The 19655-nt window shown below is 47.8% G+C and overlaps 1 protein-coding gene across 17 annotated transcripts in view; it reads right to left on the bottom strand.

Annotated features, from left to right (window-relative positions):
* Nucleotides 1-19655, bottom strand: part of AUTS2 (activator of transcription and developmental regulator AUTS2) — a 1218095-nt gene that overhangs the window by 92913 nt on the left and 1105527 nt on the right. For 16 of the 17 annotated variants that reach the window (XM_086374668.1, XM_086374650.1, XM_086374654.1 and 13 more), the window contains one exon: nucleotides 9450-9501. In XM_086374668.1, coding sequence (XP_086230794.1) covers nucleotides 9450-9501 — 52 coding nt within the window. Of the gene's footprint in view, nucleotides 1-9449; nucleotides 9502-13086; nucleotides 13501-19655 lie in introns of those variants that run through there. The other variant, XM_086374667.1, reaches the window with a different exon arrangement.

Here is a 19655-nt window from a genome sequence, read left to right as displayed (position 1 = left end):
TAAAATAAGTTCAAACTCTCATGCTTCTGGCTATTATGTTTAATGTGATCTGTTCATGGCTATATCTTCTGTGCCTGTTACATAGGCAGTGCTCAGTAACATCTGTTGAAAGAAAGAATTCAGTATGGCTTCCATTTTCTGCCAATGGAACGAAAATTGACATCCTTCATAGGAGACAAATCCAACCTCAGAGGAAGACTCCTTGTCAAACCCAAGTCTGAATAAAGTTTATGGATGAAGAGGCCTTCAGAGATCAACCAGAGAAGTCCAGCAGTGGACAATCCATACTTGGAAGAATCAAAAGCTGATATAAAACAAAAGGAATTGTATGGTTCAGCTTTTGGTGAGAGGAGCTGTACCATGGAAACAGCCTTTTCCGGCTGTAAACAGATAATGAGAAAATGATGTAGTCCTGGATAAAATTAGGTTTCAGTGTTACTCTTCTGAGAGATGTGAGAGGTGATAGATAAGAGGGGGAAAATGTTTTCCAAGTGGCTTTTAAAGACATCCCAATATAACCGCCTCCCACATCAGCCTATTAACACATACACTTGAGACATTTCCCTCTTCAAAAGGACTCTTAGAAAAAGCAATGATGTGCTCTCAACCTCCTCCTCTATAAGACAGGGTTTACGAGGGTCAGAGATGTGAGCGCCCACGGGGCATCACTCCTTATTAACAGGCGCCCCTCCCACCTCTGCACGGATTTGGGCCTCGTGCTTATGTCATCGGTTGCTAGGGAAATGCCCCTGCTGGAAAATCCCAAGTTACTTCTAATAAAATCTGGCTGAAAAGGAACAACTGGTCCAATTACCGGCACGGGAATGGGCATGGAGAGTAGAAATATGGAGAAATTCATTTCTTATTAGAAGGGAAGGAAGTCAGAGATGTCTACAGCTGAGCCCAGCTGCCATGTAGTTGCCATGACGCTTTTGTGGCAGCACCTGCTCAGATAGCGGTGGGCATCCTGGGTGAGGATGAAGATGTCGGTAAGACCCTCCACTGTCAATGGGAAATTCCTACTAACTTCCAGGGAACACAGAATACCTCAGCACGGCATGGTGGGAAAAGTCCTAGAGACCTGTTTTGGCCAATGAGATAGCTAGGAACACCACACAACACAACCAAGCTGAAACTTGAAGACATGTTCTATGATTCTGCCTCTATTTTTTTTCCTTCTACCAAGATAACTACCCTGAGGGCTGCTCCTCTGACCTGGGTACCAGAATAATGACAAGGGGAACCACAGCTGGTCCGCAAGCTAACACCTGATATGAAGCTTTTGTTGGCCTAAGCTCGGCAGCATAACATGCCAAAGCAGATAAACAGAGACCCTATTAAGTGATGGAGAAGGGTTGTTCTCTGCAGAACAACCATGCCAGTGCACGGGGTGCTGGATTCCTAGGCAGACTACCAGGCACTGGTAAAATGTTTATAAGAGAAAAGCACAAGGAACGTGGCGGCTCTACACCCTAAGCTATTCTACTGAATAGAATTTTTTTCCGGCCATGAGGCTTTGCAGGATCTCAGTTTGCAACCGGGGACCAGGGATTGAACCTGGGCCCCAGCAGGGAAAAGCCCAGAATCCTAACCCCTGGGCCACCAAGGAACTCCCAATATTAATTTTTCAACTCCTGGATTCAGTTAATGCTGAGAGATTTGCTCAAATGGAGAATTCTGCACATTATGGCCACAGTGGGCTGACAGAGTGCCCCACTAAGGACTGGCCCCTTCCACTCCCACCCACAGGCTTCAAGAATTGGCAAGAAAGCATTTCTAGGAGAGGAGCCAGAGGCATAGCCACGTGTGGCCAGCTTTCCACTTGGAGGTACAATGAACCCCCAAACACTAATTGATGGACCCTTCCAGGCTTTAGACTGCATTCTCCCAGTAAGTCCAGGCACCCAGGTACTTGATGAAAGTCAAGTCTACGGATGGGGATTGGCTTGGGGGTGGGGGAGGGTATCGAATTTCTGAATTTGGACCCAGAATCTCCTTGGCGAATTCATCAAGTGGGTCCTCAATCGATTTCAATTGAGAACCACTGCTACTTTTTTAAAGCATACACTGGGTGAGTAGGTTACAGACTTCAGTGGCTGCCCCGGGCTACATCAAAGACAGCTGAGCAAAAAGTTCAGGCACCATGAAATGAATAAAATCCGTGTTGCACCCGCTCCACCACAGGTTCAGGAATAAACTGGTAAAAATTCGAAAGGCACAGAGGAGATTATTTGAGTGGGAAGTGATCATTTCTCCACTGAAAAATTCTGACATTTCCTTATACAGCATATTCACTGGGTTCATAATTCACCCAAGTTGCTTCCTGAGACTGAGCGTTGCTGGGCTTTCTGAGTAATTGAGACAAATTTTGTTTGTTAAATAAATTCCAGGCGAGAGCATATTTGACTTATGCACAAGGAAAGAATTCTTATGTAAGCCGCACCACAATGGAGTTTTATCTTATCTGAGAACTTACTGCCGCTCGCCTGTGTGTGCTTTACTGCCAAAATAAAATAAATTGAATCAGCTCACACATGATAACATGCTCTTTCCTAACTCATACTAATTGCTTGGCTAATTGATGTTTGTTGAACTTTCTCCATTTCATTGAGTGATTAGGTACAAAGCTAACAGTTGACATCTGTAGGCGCTTAACTGGCGTCTGTAATTACTGTTAATGTTAAATAATTGTTAGTTAATTGGAGTGGTAACTGAGTGAATGGAATCCAGATTGTGAAGCAAAAAGAAACCTAGTTAAATAAACATACATTTTCAGAGAAAAACAACATTTTTCTGCAGTTGTCAGACACCAGAAATAATCCAGAGGCCATGGGATAGCCACAGGCTTCCTCCACGCAGGACACTCTCCAGGCCCAGGCTGACCCCACGCACTTGAAAGCTGTTACCAGCGAGGAGGCCCTTTGTCACTCAACAGTTCTCATTAAAGACTCTCCAGAACCAATTTGATGTGTTTTTTTTTATGCCAAGAGTCTACTATGAGTGTGGATTACTTTCTGCGACAGGCGAATTCGACATCACTGCCTAAACAAAGCACTTAAATATGAATGGAATGAAAACTGATTGGTCCACTTTCAAGCGTCTTTGCTAATATTGCCAAGTATGGAGAAAAGTCTTACCAAGAACGGTGGTGATCAATCAATAAAGTACGGGAAGAGCTTTTCAGTGGGCTCAAAAATAAACAGTAGCGTGTAATCCTCTGACTAAAAGAATGTTATCCTCTGCTCTGTTCGCAAGCGTATTAAAAAGCAGAGACATCATTTTGCCGACAAAGACTCTTCTAGTCAAAGCTCTGGTTTTTCCAGTAGTCATGTACCATATGAGAGTTGAACCATAAAGAAGGCTGAGCGCCTAAGAATTGATGCTTTTGAACTATGGTGCTGGAGAAGTCTCTTGAGAGTCCCTTGGACAGCAAGGAGATCAAACCGGTCAATCCTAAAGGAAATCAACCCTGAATATTCATTGGAAAGACTGAAGCTGAAGCTCCAATAGTTTCGCCAACCTGATGTGAAAAGCCGACTGACTGGAAAAGACCTTGATGCTGGGAAAGATTAAGGGCTGGAAGGGGAGGAGGTGACAGGATGAGATGGTTGGATGGCATCATCAACTCAATGGACATGAGTCTGAGCAGACTCAGGGAGATAGTGAAGGACAGGGAAGCCTGGCATGCTGCAGTCCATGGGGTTGCAAAGAGATGGACACCACTTAGCAACGGAAAAATAACAATGCTCTGTTCCAGCTCAGAGGGGCGCTCAAGATCTGGGAATCTGGTCTCCTTTTAATTTATCTGGGAAACTGGCACTGCTGTGAGAGTCCTACTCCAAAGACCCGCGCAAGATCAATTCAAATGCTCAGAATATCTTCCATCCCTGGCGCTGACATTCCAGAAACAGGATCCAACATATACCCAGGATTCCTGACTATCTACATGCACAAGGTCAGTGAGAGCTTAGGTACCACTTAATGGAAAATTATCTAGTGGGAAACACTTTCTCAAAACATGGAATATATTTAGACCCTTCCTGGTGGTTTCACATTAAGAATACAAGGTGTCTATTTTCAAGAAGTCTCAAGGAATAAATCTATACAACAAGTAATTCTGTACGTAAGAGTCTGGCTCCTATAGGAAGGTCAATTTCCATAACAAAAGGAGCTGATTGCCTGTTCTCCGCAGTGTGGAGTAGGAAGGAAAACCCAACCACTCACAAGTCCTTTGTCTCCAATCAAGCACCAATTACCCTTCAACAGTATTTAATTTTCCTCATATCAGACATCTCTGTCTTCTAAAGACCCAAGAAAATGCTCTGAAACTCCAAAAAAAAAAGGTCCAGAGAAAGAAAAATAAAGAATGACTGACAGAGTTTCCCTTCTGTAGGATTTAAGACAATACAAAAATGCGACTAATTTATAGAAGCCGAAATGAGCTGTTTATTCGTCTGCACGTGGGAAATGAGCTTTACACACCGTGTTCTCCTTACAACGAAACCCAGGACACTACAAGAAATTGTAAAATGGTCTCCATATGTTTATTATAATTAGATTTTAAACTCTACATCTTTTTTTTTTTTTTAAAGAAAGCTATCCCATACTCAACTGCACTGTTTTCACTTAAACAGAAAGCCCAGATTTATTTTAGGGGAGGAGCCTTGGTGGTAACTCTTACCTTTACTTGTCACCAAACCAAGGAATTCCCCCTTCGTGTCTAAACTTGATGAGTGAAGTGAGATCATTGCCATGAAAAGATTTTATTAGGTCCTCACTTCCTGAGCCTCATTCACAAGCAACATCTTTAGTAACTTTTCTTGCCTCATCTCAAATCCCAACCAATTTTTTAGCCTGGTTTTCCGTCTACGCTGGTGATAAAACCATATTGTCAAAGATACCCAAAGGCCCTACTAAATCTAAAGGCTCTGACCTCATCTGTGTCCCATGGAGACCCTTCAGTACAAAATCGACCCCAAGAAGAGGCCAGTGTACCCACTAAGGAGGTCTGCTGAGGCCTGAGAAAGGCCAACCAGTCCTGGTCAGGGAGATCAAGGTGGTTTCAGCGCTGCGTCTGGTGCTCATCATAAGGAGCGAGTGCCCACCAGAGTCCCAGGGCTGACGTGGGGCAGGGGAGACGGGAATCTGACCGAGGAGGGTGGGTGGCTGCTCCTCTGCTGTCCACATTTCAGTAGACGGGGTGCTCACTCATTGCAGGAGGGAGCACTAATCAGGGCCCTGTGCCCTTCCTGGATCGATCCCTACCCCAGCTACTCAAGAGAAGCACAGCTCTTTCATAGAGTGATGGGGTCAAATACACCTCCTGGTCCTGTCTCATCTCTGACTTGTCTCAGCTACAGGACAGATCCTGGAGAAGAGGCAACTCAGGGCCTTTTCTCTGCCCCTAACCTAGACCATGGCCTCCACCAGGGCTGGGACCAGGGACACAGAGGGCCCCAGAGAGCACCTGACTTTTGTTCTTCTCCCTTCCACACATGGCTTCCCTTCTTTTCTTTCCTCCAGGAAGCTCCGCCTTGGAGCAACTTCAGAGTTTAAAAGAGATTAATGATGGTGGCAGGATGGGCATGTCTCCTAAGTGCTCACTCTCTGCATTCCTGCCTGTAGGTCAAAGTGGCAAAATCCCCAAGAAGTAGAGCCTAGAGTAGGTGTGTGAGTGTGTTCTCAGTTGTGTCTGACTCTCTGCGACCTCATGGACTGTAGTGTGCCAGGCTCCTTTGTCCATGGAATTTTCCAGGCAAGAATAGTGGAGCAGGTTGCCATTTCCTCCTCCAGAGGATCTTCCCAGCCCAGGGATCAAACCTGGCGTCAGCTGTGTCTCCTGCATTGGCAGGAGGACTTTTCACCACTGTGCCACCTGGGAACCCCTTAGAATACGTAAAGAAGGGTAATAAATGCTGGCTGGACACACTGAATTGACTGATAAGTTCGATCCTTTTAAGGATAAACAGTCCAGAATTTGGGGTACACGTCCTGTTGCTCCTGTAGCAGTTCAACCCACTAAATATGGACAAGAACTCAGTCTCTGTGTGTGTGTCTATCTCATTGGGAAAATCAATTTTTTCTTTGGCAGATGGTTGAGTCACAAAGACAGAAGGATTCATAAAATTCACATGAACATCCTGTAAACATTTGAACACATAAAGATTAAATACAGCAACCATGACCTTGATTAAAGTTACTTTTTTTTTTTCTAATGTCTCTAACCCTAAGCCTTGCACTTTGGAGGTTCATCTCCCCACACCTTTGGACAAGCTGAATTCTCACTGAGCAAGTCGTATGTACCCACAAGCATGTGCCATTTGATTAATTTCTTTCAAAATGTGAAATAAAAGGCATCAGAAAGAAGTAATGATTTGGAACACCCAAACACCAAAATCTTACTAGTCTTCTATTAAATCGGACGGGCTCTACAACAGAGAGAATCAGAACAAGATCAAAGAGGCAGAGGGATAGGAAACCTCTGAGGTGCTACTCTGTTTCAGCCCCTCCCCCTCACCAACTAATTGTCTTATCCCCACCAGACACATTGGCCCAGGACTCCGTTCTGCTATGATTGAAAAGTCTGACCTAAAGAGGCGAAACGATTTACTCCAGCTCACAAACAGACTGATGGGACTTGAGCCATGACCCCTGCGGCTTCAGTCAGAGCTACATCCCCCCGACCTCGGGGGGGCCCAACATCAAAGCTGTGCCCCCACCAACCCCGCACCACAATCAGCTTGTGAGATTAGCACTGCCCTCCCACAGTGAAATTTTATGGACCAAATCTGCCTGCCGCCGGGGCTCAGCAGCATAATCTCGCCAGCAGCTTAAAGCCACGCTTCTGGAAGGCCGGAGCCCGGTGGGGCTCCAGAGAGGGAGAGGTGGTGTGTGGCTTTACACATCTGGAGGGGGGAGCACACACGTGTCAGCTGCCCTGCACTCTTGTCAGACTGTTCAACAAGCCCGGGCTCTGAGGATTCTCCCAGCGGTGTTTGTTACCTGGTGTAAATTTGCCCTTTCTTACATGGCTTTTTATTGCTCTTGGCTAAGAATACTGGACAGAGTCAGGAGACCAGACTTGCGGGCGGGGCAGGCCGCTTTTGCAGAACTTGAACTTGATGCGCCTGAAGCTGACAGTTCCTTGAAGGCCTTGTCAACCATCCACCCGGTAAACACTGCCACTACCCGGAGTGAAAAACAGACCCAAACCCACAGGCACATAGCGAGGCTCCCTGCACCTGTCTTCTGGAACTTGTTTTCCTGATATTTAGCAGTGTGAATACTAATCCCCTTAACAAAACTGCCCCCACACTCCCCTCCCTCCCCGCCCCACCCCCTGCTTCATCTCTTTCTCTCCAGGGAGGAGGGCGGGTGCTGGATACCAGTCCCTCTGTTTGGCACCACCTGGATTTGCGTTGATTCCGGCTCTTGTCATTCATGTTACCAACAGGAATTAGCATAAGACGTTAAGGGGGAACTCTGGAGGAGCCAAGAAAGGCTATTTTGATGGAAATAAGGGGCAAAGGAATAATCTGCCATCAACTAAAATGCTTATTTGTGTATGGTTTCCCAAGAAAAGCTTAGGGGAAAAAAAAATAAAAAAGCCTGTGTTGATTTTAGTGTACACAAAGAAACCTTAATCCTTTCAAGGCAACTAAATCACCCCCAGAAAAGCAGCTCAGAAGAAAGGCACCCTGTCAGAAGGAGGACTATTCACAACCAAATAGATGCCACAAATCACACTCTGTAAGTAAATAAAAATAAGAATGTGGGAGACGTTTGATTGGAAAGGGGGTGGGGGGTGGGAGGGTGGGGTGGCGTGCGGGATGGGGGGGGCAGGAGGGAAGATGCAGAGGGAAGGAGGTCACGCATGGCTGTTCTGCCACCCAACCCTCCTCCTGGGCCCTGAAGGGTGCCTTTCAGCCCCCTGAGGGCAGCCGGGCCTCAATGCAGGCCCCCGAGCCAACACTCAGGCCAGGGCTGGCTGATCCCAGAGAGGGGACACGCATTCCAGAGCTTTCCCAGCAAGCTGGCAAAAGACAGACACAGTCACGTGGGCTGCGGGGGTCCTGCGGAAGAGGATGGGCAGGTGTCACTGAAACAGAGCACCTCCTTCTGAGGACCTCAGGTCCGCCTTAGGGTCCTCCTCCTCCTGTCTTACAGGGACCCACGACCATCTACCATCCTCTTCCCTTGTCAAAACGAGCAATAAACAATCGCACATTTTCCCATACGAGCCCTGTACGCTATGAACTGCCATGTACCTTCTTTTATTGGGCTTTTAGCATTATGGACAACAAATTTATACAAACTTTCAGTCCATCAAAATATATGATGACATATAAAACTGGAATACTCCATTATGCAATAAAAAAAGATAGAATTCAATATGACAATAATTCTGGGAGTAACAGCAATCACATAAGCATGCACACCTCCAGGGAACGCTAAACAGAATGTACTATTTAAAATTGCAGTTGGTTCGAATTCTGAAATAATCGGGGAGCTCAAAATAACTGCACTTCGGAATGTGTCTGACTAACCAGCTAGCAAAAACGCTAGCCAAGGCCACTGGAGAATGTGTGGACATGGTTTCAAATATCACTTCGTGAAGGCCCAACCCTGTTCAAACTAGCCAGTATCCTCCAAGTAACACAGAAGGTGACCAGGACGGGAAACATACATTCTGCATTTAGCAATTACGATGCAAACATCACGTTCTACAGTGGAGAGGAAGAGATCAAAGAGTTTATATAATTTATACCTTTCAAAGAATACATCTTTGCAAAAACCCGGTATTAGAAATTCCCTTAAATTTCATTATTTCCAACAATATGCAACCAATGAAAACTGCCCAGAAACCTATTGGTAGTGATTTAAGATAAGTTTCCCCTTAATGTACTGTGATATCATTAGCCTCTCTCAGTTTCTACTGCAGTTTGGAAGAAATTAATGGAATAGCACATATTTAAATTTTGCCCTCTTGCTCGTTTATTAACTTCACAGAAAGCCCACAGCAGAGTAAGGCTTGGTTTATGACCATAATCCTGTGAATACTAAACATGTACTGATTATTAGAGTCTGCAGTACAAACCAGCTATTTATCGTTCTCCAACTGCTGGGTAGTTGATAACTAACAATAAAGTTAAGGCATCTTGAGAATGATTATTCTCCATGATCACTTCCTACATTAAATGAAAGTCACAGAGACGTAGTCATTTCTTAGGCAAATCAATTTAAATAAGGATTCAATGTGTTCTTTCACAATAAACTGTTTTGGGATACATCATGAGAGCACAGATTCTGTCTCAAGCAAAAATACAAATTATGAACTGGAGCTCCAGAATGGTAAGGGGTGACCATTGTTCTTTCTGCTTTCATTCAAGGCAAAGACAACAGAACAGATAGGGAAATAAAAGCTGCCACTCAGATTTAAGGGTTCTTACCTTTGTTTACAATAACAGTATTGAAGAGTTTTTCAGAGCTGGCATCTGAGGCCTGCAACACAAGAAGGGGGAAAGTGTGATCACTGTCATGAGTACTGTCACTATCATCATTACTATTGTTTTAAATCAATTTACTCCGTTTTTGAAAAGCCTGAAAAGGAAAGTAGTAATTTCTCCCAATCCTCCATAAGGTGGTGCTGGTTGACTGCATGAGGCAGACCTGCAGTGCAGCTATTTGCTAAGGGGGAAAAAATCTGATTTAAAAAACGTGTCCTTATTAGACATATTATCTGTGCAAAACATATTTCTATGAGATGATACACAAAGCAATTCAGCTCATTCACATAATGATTTTCCAATTTCATTGACAGATCATTATTTTGGAAACGGTACTTTTTCCCACATTTGCAGACATGCCTGTTTTTCAATTTTCTCTCAGAAACCAGAAATGCCTATTCTTTAACACTAAGCCTCTCCTCACTAAAAAGTGTTGTCCAGCACTCCCTGAAATTCGTTTTTAAAGATTTATCTGATGACCCCGAGGTCCTTGTCCCCTGTGGTAACCAGGACGACCTTGGTGTTGAAATGAAACCCAGCCGACCTGCCTAACACGCCGACACTATATACACTGTCAGCATTATTTCCTTTCCATTTTCTAGAAATCATGTCTGCTAATTATTACAGTGGCTCCAGGAAAGTGAAATAAGCCTGTTTAAACAGCAAGAGTAAACCCAATTTAAATTATACACTAATGTTCTGGAAAATCAACATAACGTCGGTTTGGAGGAAAATGCTATGATGTTTCAGAAGCACTGTACTTCTATAATTTGAAAAATTAAAAAAAAAAAAAAAAACCTTAAAAATTAAGCAGCTCCATCATGGAGTAATTAATGTATCTGCATTTAAAGTTATAATGGTTATATTTACGCTATTTTTGCTACCCAACCCTTGTAAGAAATCACTGATTTTCACACTTTACACACAGAGATGCATGTTTTGACAAAGCAAAGCATAGAATGGTGAATAAATCTAGAGAAAATATAAGAGAAGGGGAGAATTTGAAATACAACATATTCAGATTCTGGAGCTGGCTTTTGGGGACAAAGAAGATACTCAATGTAGTCTTTTTGTGCTATGTTGACAAAGATGAGACATTCCTGTGTGATCCTTATGTCTGAAGTGAACAAGTTATAGTTCTCAATGTAAGTGATACAGAAAGACATAAAATACTGTTACTATGACTATTTCCCCCTTTATTTTAATTCTAATCTTCCTACTGTAAGGGTGGTTCTGAAGATTAATAGATCAAGAAAAAATGAATGTATTGCAAAACAAGTGCTGAACTACATACACTCATACATAAGCAGTTTAAAATAAAATAAATCCTAGATAGATGCTTCCTTTTATTTTGCATGAATAAAACATATGCCAAGGGCCTTCCTGCCATTTTAAATTAAATAAAATTGCATATCATAGTAGCTTTTCATAAAAATAAACCGCCAAAAAAGTGTTGCATGGAGGGGGAAACAAGTTATGCATGAAACAAATCAAGAATACTGAGGTATAGAAGCAAAAATCACAGAAACAGTGTTGTCCTTATTGTAATATATAGTGAGATTTCTAGGAACACGAGTTTCCCAGCTAAAAACTTGGAGCAAAGAGCGTTTCACCATTACTTGGTGAAAAAGTGTCTCTTCAAATTAGAATGGCTCTGTTAAATTCATGGCTTACACTACAGCTGATATTTTTAAAAGGAAAAAAGGGGAGAGGCTGTTAATTAAATCAGTTTGCCAAAATGCAATAACCCTTGCAGATTTGAGGACTACCTATTAAAATGAGTCTCACTGGGCCAAAGGACCATAGAAACAAAGTATTGTACCATCAATGCAAAAAACACCCGGCAAGGAGAGAAGGCTCCTGATCCAGCTTTTATTTGCACTCGGGGTGTGTGTGTGTGTGTGTTAGAAAAGAAGGGAGAGATCAAACAGGACAGAAGCTGGAGGTGAAGAGGCCCTTTGGCTGGCTTGCACACCCTCCTTGGGGGCTGCTACCCTTGCCTCACCTCCACACCATATTCTCAAGTAGCCAGTTTAGTGATCCTTATGTCTGAAGTGAACTTAGAGGATGCGACTATTATGATGCCATCCAGTAAGTTATTAAGGAAATGAGTCTGACAGGATATTCCGAACGACTTAGGAGTAATGTTCTCTAATAAAAGCTTCTCCAGCCCTTTAATTTTCTGATACATGTCACAAAGCCCTTTGGCAATTGGGGAGGGGTGGCGATGGGTGTCTCAGAAAGGCCTCCGGTGGAAAAACACCCCAAAGAAAATGACTATAATGGGACTTCGGCTAATCAGAAAAATGATCTGGAGCCCTTTTTCTCCCATCCAGGTGGTTACAACTATGGCGGACCACAGTCCTGAGAAGTCAGAAAAGAGCTTCTCCACCAAAGTCTTAAGCAGGAACTACAAGGAAATGCTTTGCTTTTTTCTCCATGAACTTTCACATTTGACTTGTGCTCTATAGCATTTGTGCAAATTTGTGGTTTCTGGGATCTTAATCTTAGTTTTCTTTTTCATTATTTTTAAGGGAAAAGTCTGCAGTTCTTTATATTACCTGGACCTTTTTCCTCTTTTTTTTTTTTTTAATCAGGGACGACTAATGGAAACCTGGTGAGCCAAGAGTTAGCTGGCGAGCACAGCTTTTTCGTCTCTCCTAACACGGGGGCATCTTTACATACTGAAGATCTTTAGATTTCGCTCGCCATTTTCATCCCCCTCACTCCGTTTTGGAGAGCCAAGGCGTTGTAGCCCCTATATCTAAAAATGATAGAAAAAAAAAAAAAACAAACCAAAGCTCTCTTTTGACTGCTTTTTATTTGGGGGAGGGGGATGGAAATAGATTAAAAAAACACACACGCTGAAAAATGACTCGACGCTGTACCGGGTGTTTAAAGAAAAGTTAAACTAGTCAAACCGATTGAAGAAAAGAACACAGAGAATGAGGAAAAAGAATAAGCCTTCCGAGCAGACAGGGGTGGGACGCGGCCGCTCCGGTTCGAGGTCCACCTTAATTCCCTTCGGCCTCCGATCTCGGGCCCCAGCACCCACACCCGCACGAGGAGGGGATCTCCAACAAGAAAAGAGAAACATCCTCGAAACTTAAGCGCGAGTTCTTTGCCCAATTGCGGCGATCCCGAGCCCAGATCTCCTTTCACTTCCCTTGGCACCGCGTGCGGGCCAGGATCCCGACCTCGGCGCGGGGAAGCGCTACCCGGGGAACCGGCGGCGAGCTCAGCGCCTAGGTCTCCAGCCCGAGCAGGAGCCGGCCCAGCCCCAGCCGGAGGCAGGCGGAGCCCCTAGGGGCGGGTGGCGCCGGGGCGGCTGGGGTCTCCGGGCACCACGGCGCTGCTCCGGCCGCCCGAGCCCGGAGGGCCAGGGGTGGAAAGTACAAAGGCGGGCGCTCGGGCAGGAGGGAGGAGGGGTGGGTGGCGGCGGGGGGCTCGGGTGCGCCAGACGCGAGGAGCCCGCCTGCCCCTGCCACCCTTGCCCGGCCGCCGCCAACAAAAGACCCCCGACTCCCTTCCGACCGCGGGCGCCGAGCGAGGCAGCCGCGCGCCTCCAGGGCTGCATTACCTGGTCGCCAAGGGTTAAGCAGTCCTGTCAGCCCCAAGTTCATGGTTTGGTTCCAAAGCAACGCTCGCGGTGGGGGGGATCGTCAGAGACCAGGGGGGAAATCAGCCAAACACGAAGAGAAAACGCCCAACTCCGACCCGGCTCGGTCCGCGCGGGTATCGGCTCCTTTCTCGACGAAAGTCTGGAAGCGGGTGCACGCCAACCAAATCCCAACGAGCGGCGGCTCCGGGGCGGCCGAGCGCCCGCGCCGCGCGCACATCCAGCGCGGCCGAGGCCAGGCGGGCGGCCGGCAGGCGGCCGGGAGGGAGCGCCCGGCCCGCGTTCGCCCAGCTGCCTCCCGGCTGCTACTGCGGCGCGAGGGGCCGGCGGGGACTCGAGTGACGTCCCGGGCGAGGCGGAGAGGAGCGGCCTGACCCGCGGCCTCGGCGCGCGGAGCTAAGAGCGAGGCGGCGGCGGCGGCGACAGGACAAAGGAGACCATGTGCGGAGGGGAGGAGGGAGAGGGAGGAGGAGTGCGCGCCGCGGCGGCGGCGGCGGCGGCTTCTCCCCGGCGGCTGCCTCGGGCTCCCCGACTGCCGCTCCCGCCTGTCTAGCCACCCCGCGGGCCGACCGGTCCCGGTCCCGCCGCCGCCACCGCCGTCGCGGCGCTGGAGGAAACGCTCCGGGAGTCCTTATTCGGGGCCGATCTCTCCGGCGCGCGGCGCTGCAGCGTTCGGGGCGCCGGGCGCACTGCGCGGGGCCCGCGGCGACTCCCGGCCGGAGCTCGCGGGCAGGCGGGCGGGAAGCGCCCGGGGCTGGCTGGGCTTCGGCCCGCGCTCCGCTCGCGGGCGCCTGCCTTTCCCGCCGGCTCGCCGCTCAAGTGAACTCCATCGGCGGCCGCCGCCGGCGCCGCGGGCTCCCTGGCTGGACGGGTGGCGGGCGGGGGCGGCGGCGGCACGGGGGCCCTGGCTCCGGACTTCGCTCCCCGACTGCGACAAGCGCGCCTGCTCCAGACGCTCGCAGCTCTCGGAGCGGGACTTCCTCGGCGCGCGGAGCCCGAGCCGCCGGTGCCACCGCCCCTCCTCCGTCCCGCCCCGCGCGCCCCGCCCCTCGCCGCCCCTCCTCTCGGCCCGGCGCCGGGTCGGCCCCGCGGGGGCGCAGTCCCCGGGTGCGACATCGACAGCTGTCGCGGCTCCCCCCGCGGCTTGGGCCCGAGGTCCCCACGGCCGCCTTCCCGGCGGGCGGGCGCGGCGGGAACTGCAACGCCCCGCGCCCTCCCCGCAGTTGTCGCCTCCAATACTGCGCGCGGCTGGGGAAAGCCACTAGGCCCGCGGTCTAGGCCGGTCACGTCGGTAAAGAGCAGGCTCTCTGGGCGGTTCCGAGGGCTCGACGAGAAAGTGATGTGGGTAAACCGCATGGCACACAGTAGGTGCTCAAGAGTAGTAAGTCCATTGTTGAAAATGAGGGGGCGGGGGTGGTCAGAGTCTAGTATTAGTAAAAAAAAAAAAAAAAAAAAAGGGTCTTAATCCAACCTTATCTCCACCTGATCAAAGGCTGGGCTACAGTTTGTTTGGTCTCAAAGGTAACAGTGCATGGCCTGGCGGTCCACAAATCCCCACCCCACCGCCCACTTCAAATACACCGGCATTTATACCCTCCCCTCAACAAAAGCTTCCAGGAGGCTCAGTGGTAAAGAATCCGGCTGCCAATGCAGCAGATGCAGGTTCCATCCCTGGGTCAAGAAGATCCTCCGGAGAAGGCAATGGCAACCCACTCCAGTATTCTTGCCTGAGAATCCCATGGACAGAGGAGTCTGGGGGGCTACTGTCCACGGGTGGCAAAGAGTAGAACACAGCTGAACAAGTGAGAGCAACATCAACCAACATGGAGAGGCTTCTGCCAACAAATGCAGGGAAAGGACTGAAGCAGTGCCACAGCCTACCTGTGCAGGGATGAACATTTATCATCACTGTGTTCTCCAGGGCCTGGAGCGGGGACAGGGGCTGAATGACTTCAATCTTGGCCCCTGGTGGATTCCCCTGAGCAACACACTCCGACCAAAGCACCCGTGTGTCCAGTCTGGTGGGTCCCTGGGTAGGATTCTGGCCTTCTTTACTCACTGTCCCAATCACAGAGTCCCCCAAAAGAGTACCAGGCCATACACAAGGGGTGAGGAGACCCTCTGCAAACACCTGGAGTTTTCATTCCACCCCAGCTGCTTGGCAGGGCTCCCTCCTTGGTGTACAGGAAAATGGCTGAGATTTCCCCAGCACAAGGCAGAAAGGCAAGCAAGGCTGAGGCCACACCTGGGAGGAAGTTCCAGCATGCATACAGGAGCCATGTGAGGGTGGGTGAGAGAGCAAGGGACGGGGCTGGGAGTGATGTACGCATCATCCGAATGACATGGAGAGGGTTTCAAGCAGTCACGTCCATCTGAAGGAAAGTTGAACTCCTTCCCAATTTCACCTCTTTGAAGTTGAATATCCATCACTGTTTGATTTCATGGCACTCTTGAGAAACCTCTCAAGGGGAAAAAAGTGGGTACTTGCTGTATGGCATACATTTTTTTCCCCTTCAACTTCCAAATACAATTAATTCTGGAAATAAGAGGCATGTCTCTCTTGCTTCACAACACACCCTCAAACCCAACTGGTAGCACTATGTGGTGGTGGTTTTTTAAAATTTTTTTTCTTAAAAGATAGATCATAGAGATTTTTCTCTACCCTGACTCCCAGAGTAATCAGAAGGGAAGATGTCTCTGAAGGTGTGAGTCTGGAGTTGACTATTCCAATTGCTTACAAGATGCGTCAAAAACTAGGTGAAGCCCTCAAGCCAGAGGATATTCATTCTGAAGTTGTGGGTACAATACCAAGATAGCTCAAAGACAAACATTAAATTTTCAAAAAAAGACATTTAAATATTGTTTTTTGGGGGGAGGGGGGAGCAACCAAAATGGGACTGTTTTCCTGTCTTGCTCGCTAATAAAATGAACATTACGGGGAAGAAAAGGCCTCAGCTCCTGCCCCGTCCCCTACAGGGTAAACTGAGGCGCACACACAGCACCGGGCAACTTTGCCGACCGACTCAACCCACCACTTAGCCCTGTAAAGTGCAGTCATCGGGCCACGCAGCTGACACTTGCCACGCCCTGCAGTAGATTGTCATCTCTGATTATCAGGGATCAGACCTCAGAGGAAAGCCTGGGACTGATCTACATGTGTCTCTGGGTCTTGATAATCTACAATCAGGAGGAATGCAGAACCGCTGGGAGCTGAGCCTCTAGAGAACCCACAGACTGGACCTCCGCACCACTGCGTCCGTATTAACCCCGCTGGCACCCCGCACCCTGCCGCAGTGCCTACCCCTCCACTTGGTCTCATTCTCAGCCTCTCACTAGACCCAGGAATGGGCCCATTCTGATTGTGATCCAAGTTGCTCTATACCCCCCTCTTCTCTAGCAGGGAGGAAAGCAATGTCAAAACTGGAAGGGAGGGCTAGAGGGACAGCATCAGAAGCAGAGGGAAGGAAGCAAGAAGGAAAAGAAAAAAAAAGGTCATCCACACACTGGGTGATGGATCTGGTCAGAGATCTGACTTGCAAGATTTATTATGTTTTTCCCTTAGCTTCCCTTTATTGGAATTTTAATCTACAGATTAGAAAGTCAAAGGCTGGCAGCTACCCTGTCTGTCATGTTTAGAAGGTTTAACGCACTGAGCACTAATGACTTACTGTCACCTTCAACCTCTGAACCAGATCTGAGAAGGGCAAGTCTCACAAAGGGGTGGCCCTGACTAGAAGCAGATAGTAAGATCATGGATTCAATGGTCTTTCAGGATTAGATTATTTCAGAAACAATGACATTTTTTTTTTCTTGGTTACGCCACGTGGCTTGTAGGATTTTGGTTCCCCAAGCAGGGATTGAACCTGGGCTACAGCAGTGAAAGCCTGGAATCCTAACCACTAGGCCACCAGGGAACTCCCAACAGGTTTTAATATACAACCAAAAATCTTAGGAAGCCACCTCCCTGGTGGCTGAGATGGTAAAGAATCTGCCTGCAATGCAGGGGACCTGGGTTCGATCCCTGGGTGGTAGAGATCCCCTGGAGAAGGGAATGGCTATCCACTCAGGGATCCTTGCCTGGAGAATTCCATGGATAGAGAAGCCTAGAGGCCTGGGGGGTCGAAAAGGGTCAAACATGACTGGTTTAGAGCGACTAAACCACAACACACATACACAAATCTGAGGCAAGTCTATGATTAATCAGTAAAAAAATTTTTATAAGCTAAATTGAAATATGGAGACTTCCTCATGAATTTTCAAACTATATCTAAAGACAAACTAGGAAGTTCTAAATCATTCTAAAATGGCAGTATTAAAACTTAAAATATGAAATTTGATTCAACTTGTATCACAAACTACCAGACTGAGACTAAACATTTTTTGATAAGATAGTTCTTATAAATTCTGGTTTTCTGTCAAGTACCTTATATGGAAAAAGTGCATTAATTTCAAGGTGTTCTCCCTCACAAATATAACTTCAGTCACTCCCTAAAAGAACACATGCTGGGTGATCCTTGGGGTGGTTTAAAGGAAGAGGAAGTCTTTACAAAAATTCCCTCCAGTTTTTCTATGTTAAATTATGTAGTTTGAAAAGACTAGGAAAGAGGAGTGATAACATGAATTTTGTCTCCCAGCTAGCCTTGGAAAAGATGTCATCCCACCTGACTTACTTCTGAGTCTCCTAGAGGCTTGATCTTTTCAAATTCTAAAGTTTTTCAAGCGTTAAAAATACAAGTTTTGACTTGTTCTTTGGGGAGAGGTTAAGAGCCAGCGACTGGCCTCCATCCTGACCTTGTCATTTCTGAGCCAGGAGACCTGGGCAAAGCTCTTCTCTCTCCCAGCTCAGTTTCCTCACCTGTACAATGAGGTGACAGTAGTGTCTATGCTTTATAGAGCTGCTGTCAGAAACAGCCCCCGGCACGCAGGAAGCAGGATATCTGTGTTGGCTACAGTAATGAAAGATGACATTCTTGGGGCTTCCTTGGTGGTAAAGAATCCGCCTGCCAATGCAGGAGACGTGGGATAGGTTTGATCTCTGATCCAGGAAGATCCCACATGCCTTGGAGCAACGAAGTCCATTCCCCACAACTACTGAGCCTGTGCTCTAGAGCTCGGGAGGCTCGACTACTGAGCCCATGTGCCTGGAGCCCGGGCTCTGCAACAAGAGAAGCCACCACAATGAGAAGCCTGCACAGCACAACTACAGGGTAGCTCCTGCTCGCCGCAGCCAGAGGAAACCTGGGCGCAGCAACAAAGACTCAGTGCGGCCAAAAATAAATGAAAAAATTATTTAAAAAAATTAATACTCTCTACTTCAGAGACCAGCAAAATAAGAGTATCTTCCGGTATGGCTGCAATGTCTGCGGCCATGCCTTCTACGGAATTCCCTCAACGGGGATCACCACAGTCATGATGAAAAGAACCACGTGAACATCGTAAGTGACACCAGTCCCCAGCAGTGGTGACAGTGGTTTGTACCATCTGTACTACAGCGGAGAACCCCACCTTTACACAGGCTTTACTGTCAGCGGTTCCACTAGATAAAGCCCGAACCTGGCTACAGATTATTGCATAGCCTGGGCCACATAATAAGGTGGGAGGGGTGGGAATCACGTGGATCTTCCTGATGGATTATAAAGTCCAACCTTGGATCAAGCAAAATGTTTTCAGAGTTTGCAAGGCGCTAAGACGTGATCAACCTCCTAAGGGTAAGGGCGTCAATTTCTTCAACTAGGAAATAGCAGGCATCCCAGTGATGTCATTTTGACACGTAAAACTGACATTTCCGGTTTAAACAGGCTCACAAACACAACACTGGAAAGCACCCAAACTCCGAATAAACAAACAAACAGGCCCAGTTTTGTCTCTAACCATACAAGTGGTTTCTTATTGGCGCAGAAGCGTGTTTTTTGGTTCTCAAGGTGCAGGAGAACCACTACCTCAATTTGGTTTTGAACTTGATCGTACAAGGGCTGTGTCTCTGCAACTCTGTTCAGGCCACAGTCACGTAGAAGGGACAGACATGTGTCTGGAGACAGGGGTCGAGGCTTTATTATCTGTCTGGGAGGGTTTAACGGGAGCCCATTTCCTGGGATTGGCCTTCTGTCTGCACCCACCTGGCTTCTTGTGGATAACTCAAGTCTTGGGATGTGTTCACATGCTGTGTGCCCCGCATGGTACTAGGAGGCCTACCTCAGAAGAGGCATGATGGGAGAGGATGGCTGGCGGCTGCTGGCCGAGGTTTTCCCATCCTATTGCTGAGGCTGCATGCGCCTGACCAATCTCTGGGCACCTGCTGAAGTGGAGGGGGACTCAGGGCAGAAGACAGACGCTGAGAAGCTGAGAAGAGGGACCTGCAGGTTGACTGTGGCACCTGGGGCCTCCCTACCCATGGCTGGTGACCAATAGCCCCGGGTGGAGAACGGAGTCAACAGGAAGTGGAGAACTCCCTGGGAGCAAGCTGGTCCTGCTTCCCACCTCTTCAAATTCCTGACTTTCCAAGCCGTCCAGCCCAGACATGAAAACTCTTG

The sequence above is a fragment of the Bos grunniens genome, chromosome 25 (genome assembly GCF_055505025.1).
Source record: "Bos grunniens cultivar Pamir isolate PY7600 chromosome 25, Bosgru_T2T1.0, whole genome shotgun sequence".
Lineage (NCBI taxonomy): Eukaryota > Metazoa > Chordata > Mammalia > Artiodactyla > Bovidae > Bos > Bos grunniens.
This window is presented reverse-complemented; position numbering and strand designations above follow the sequence as displayed.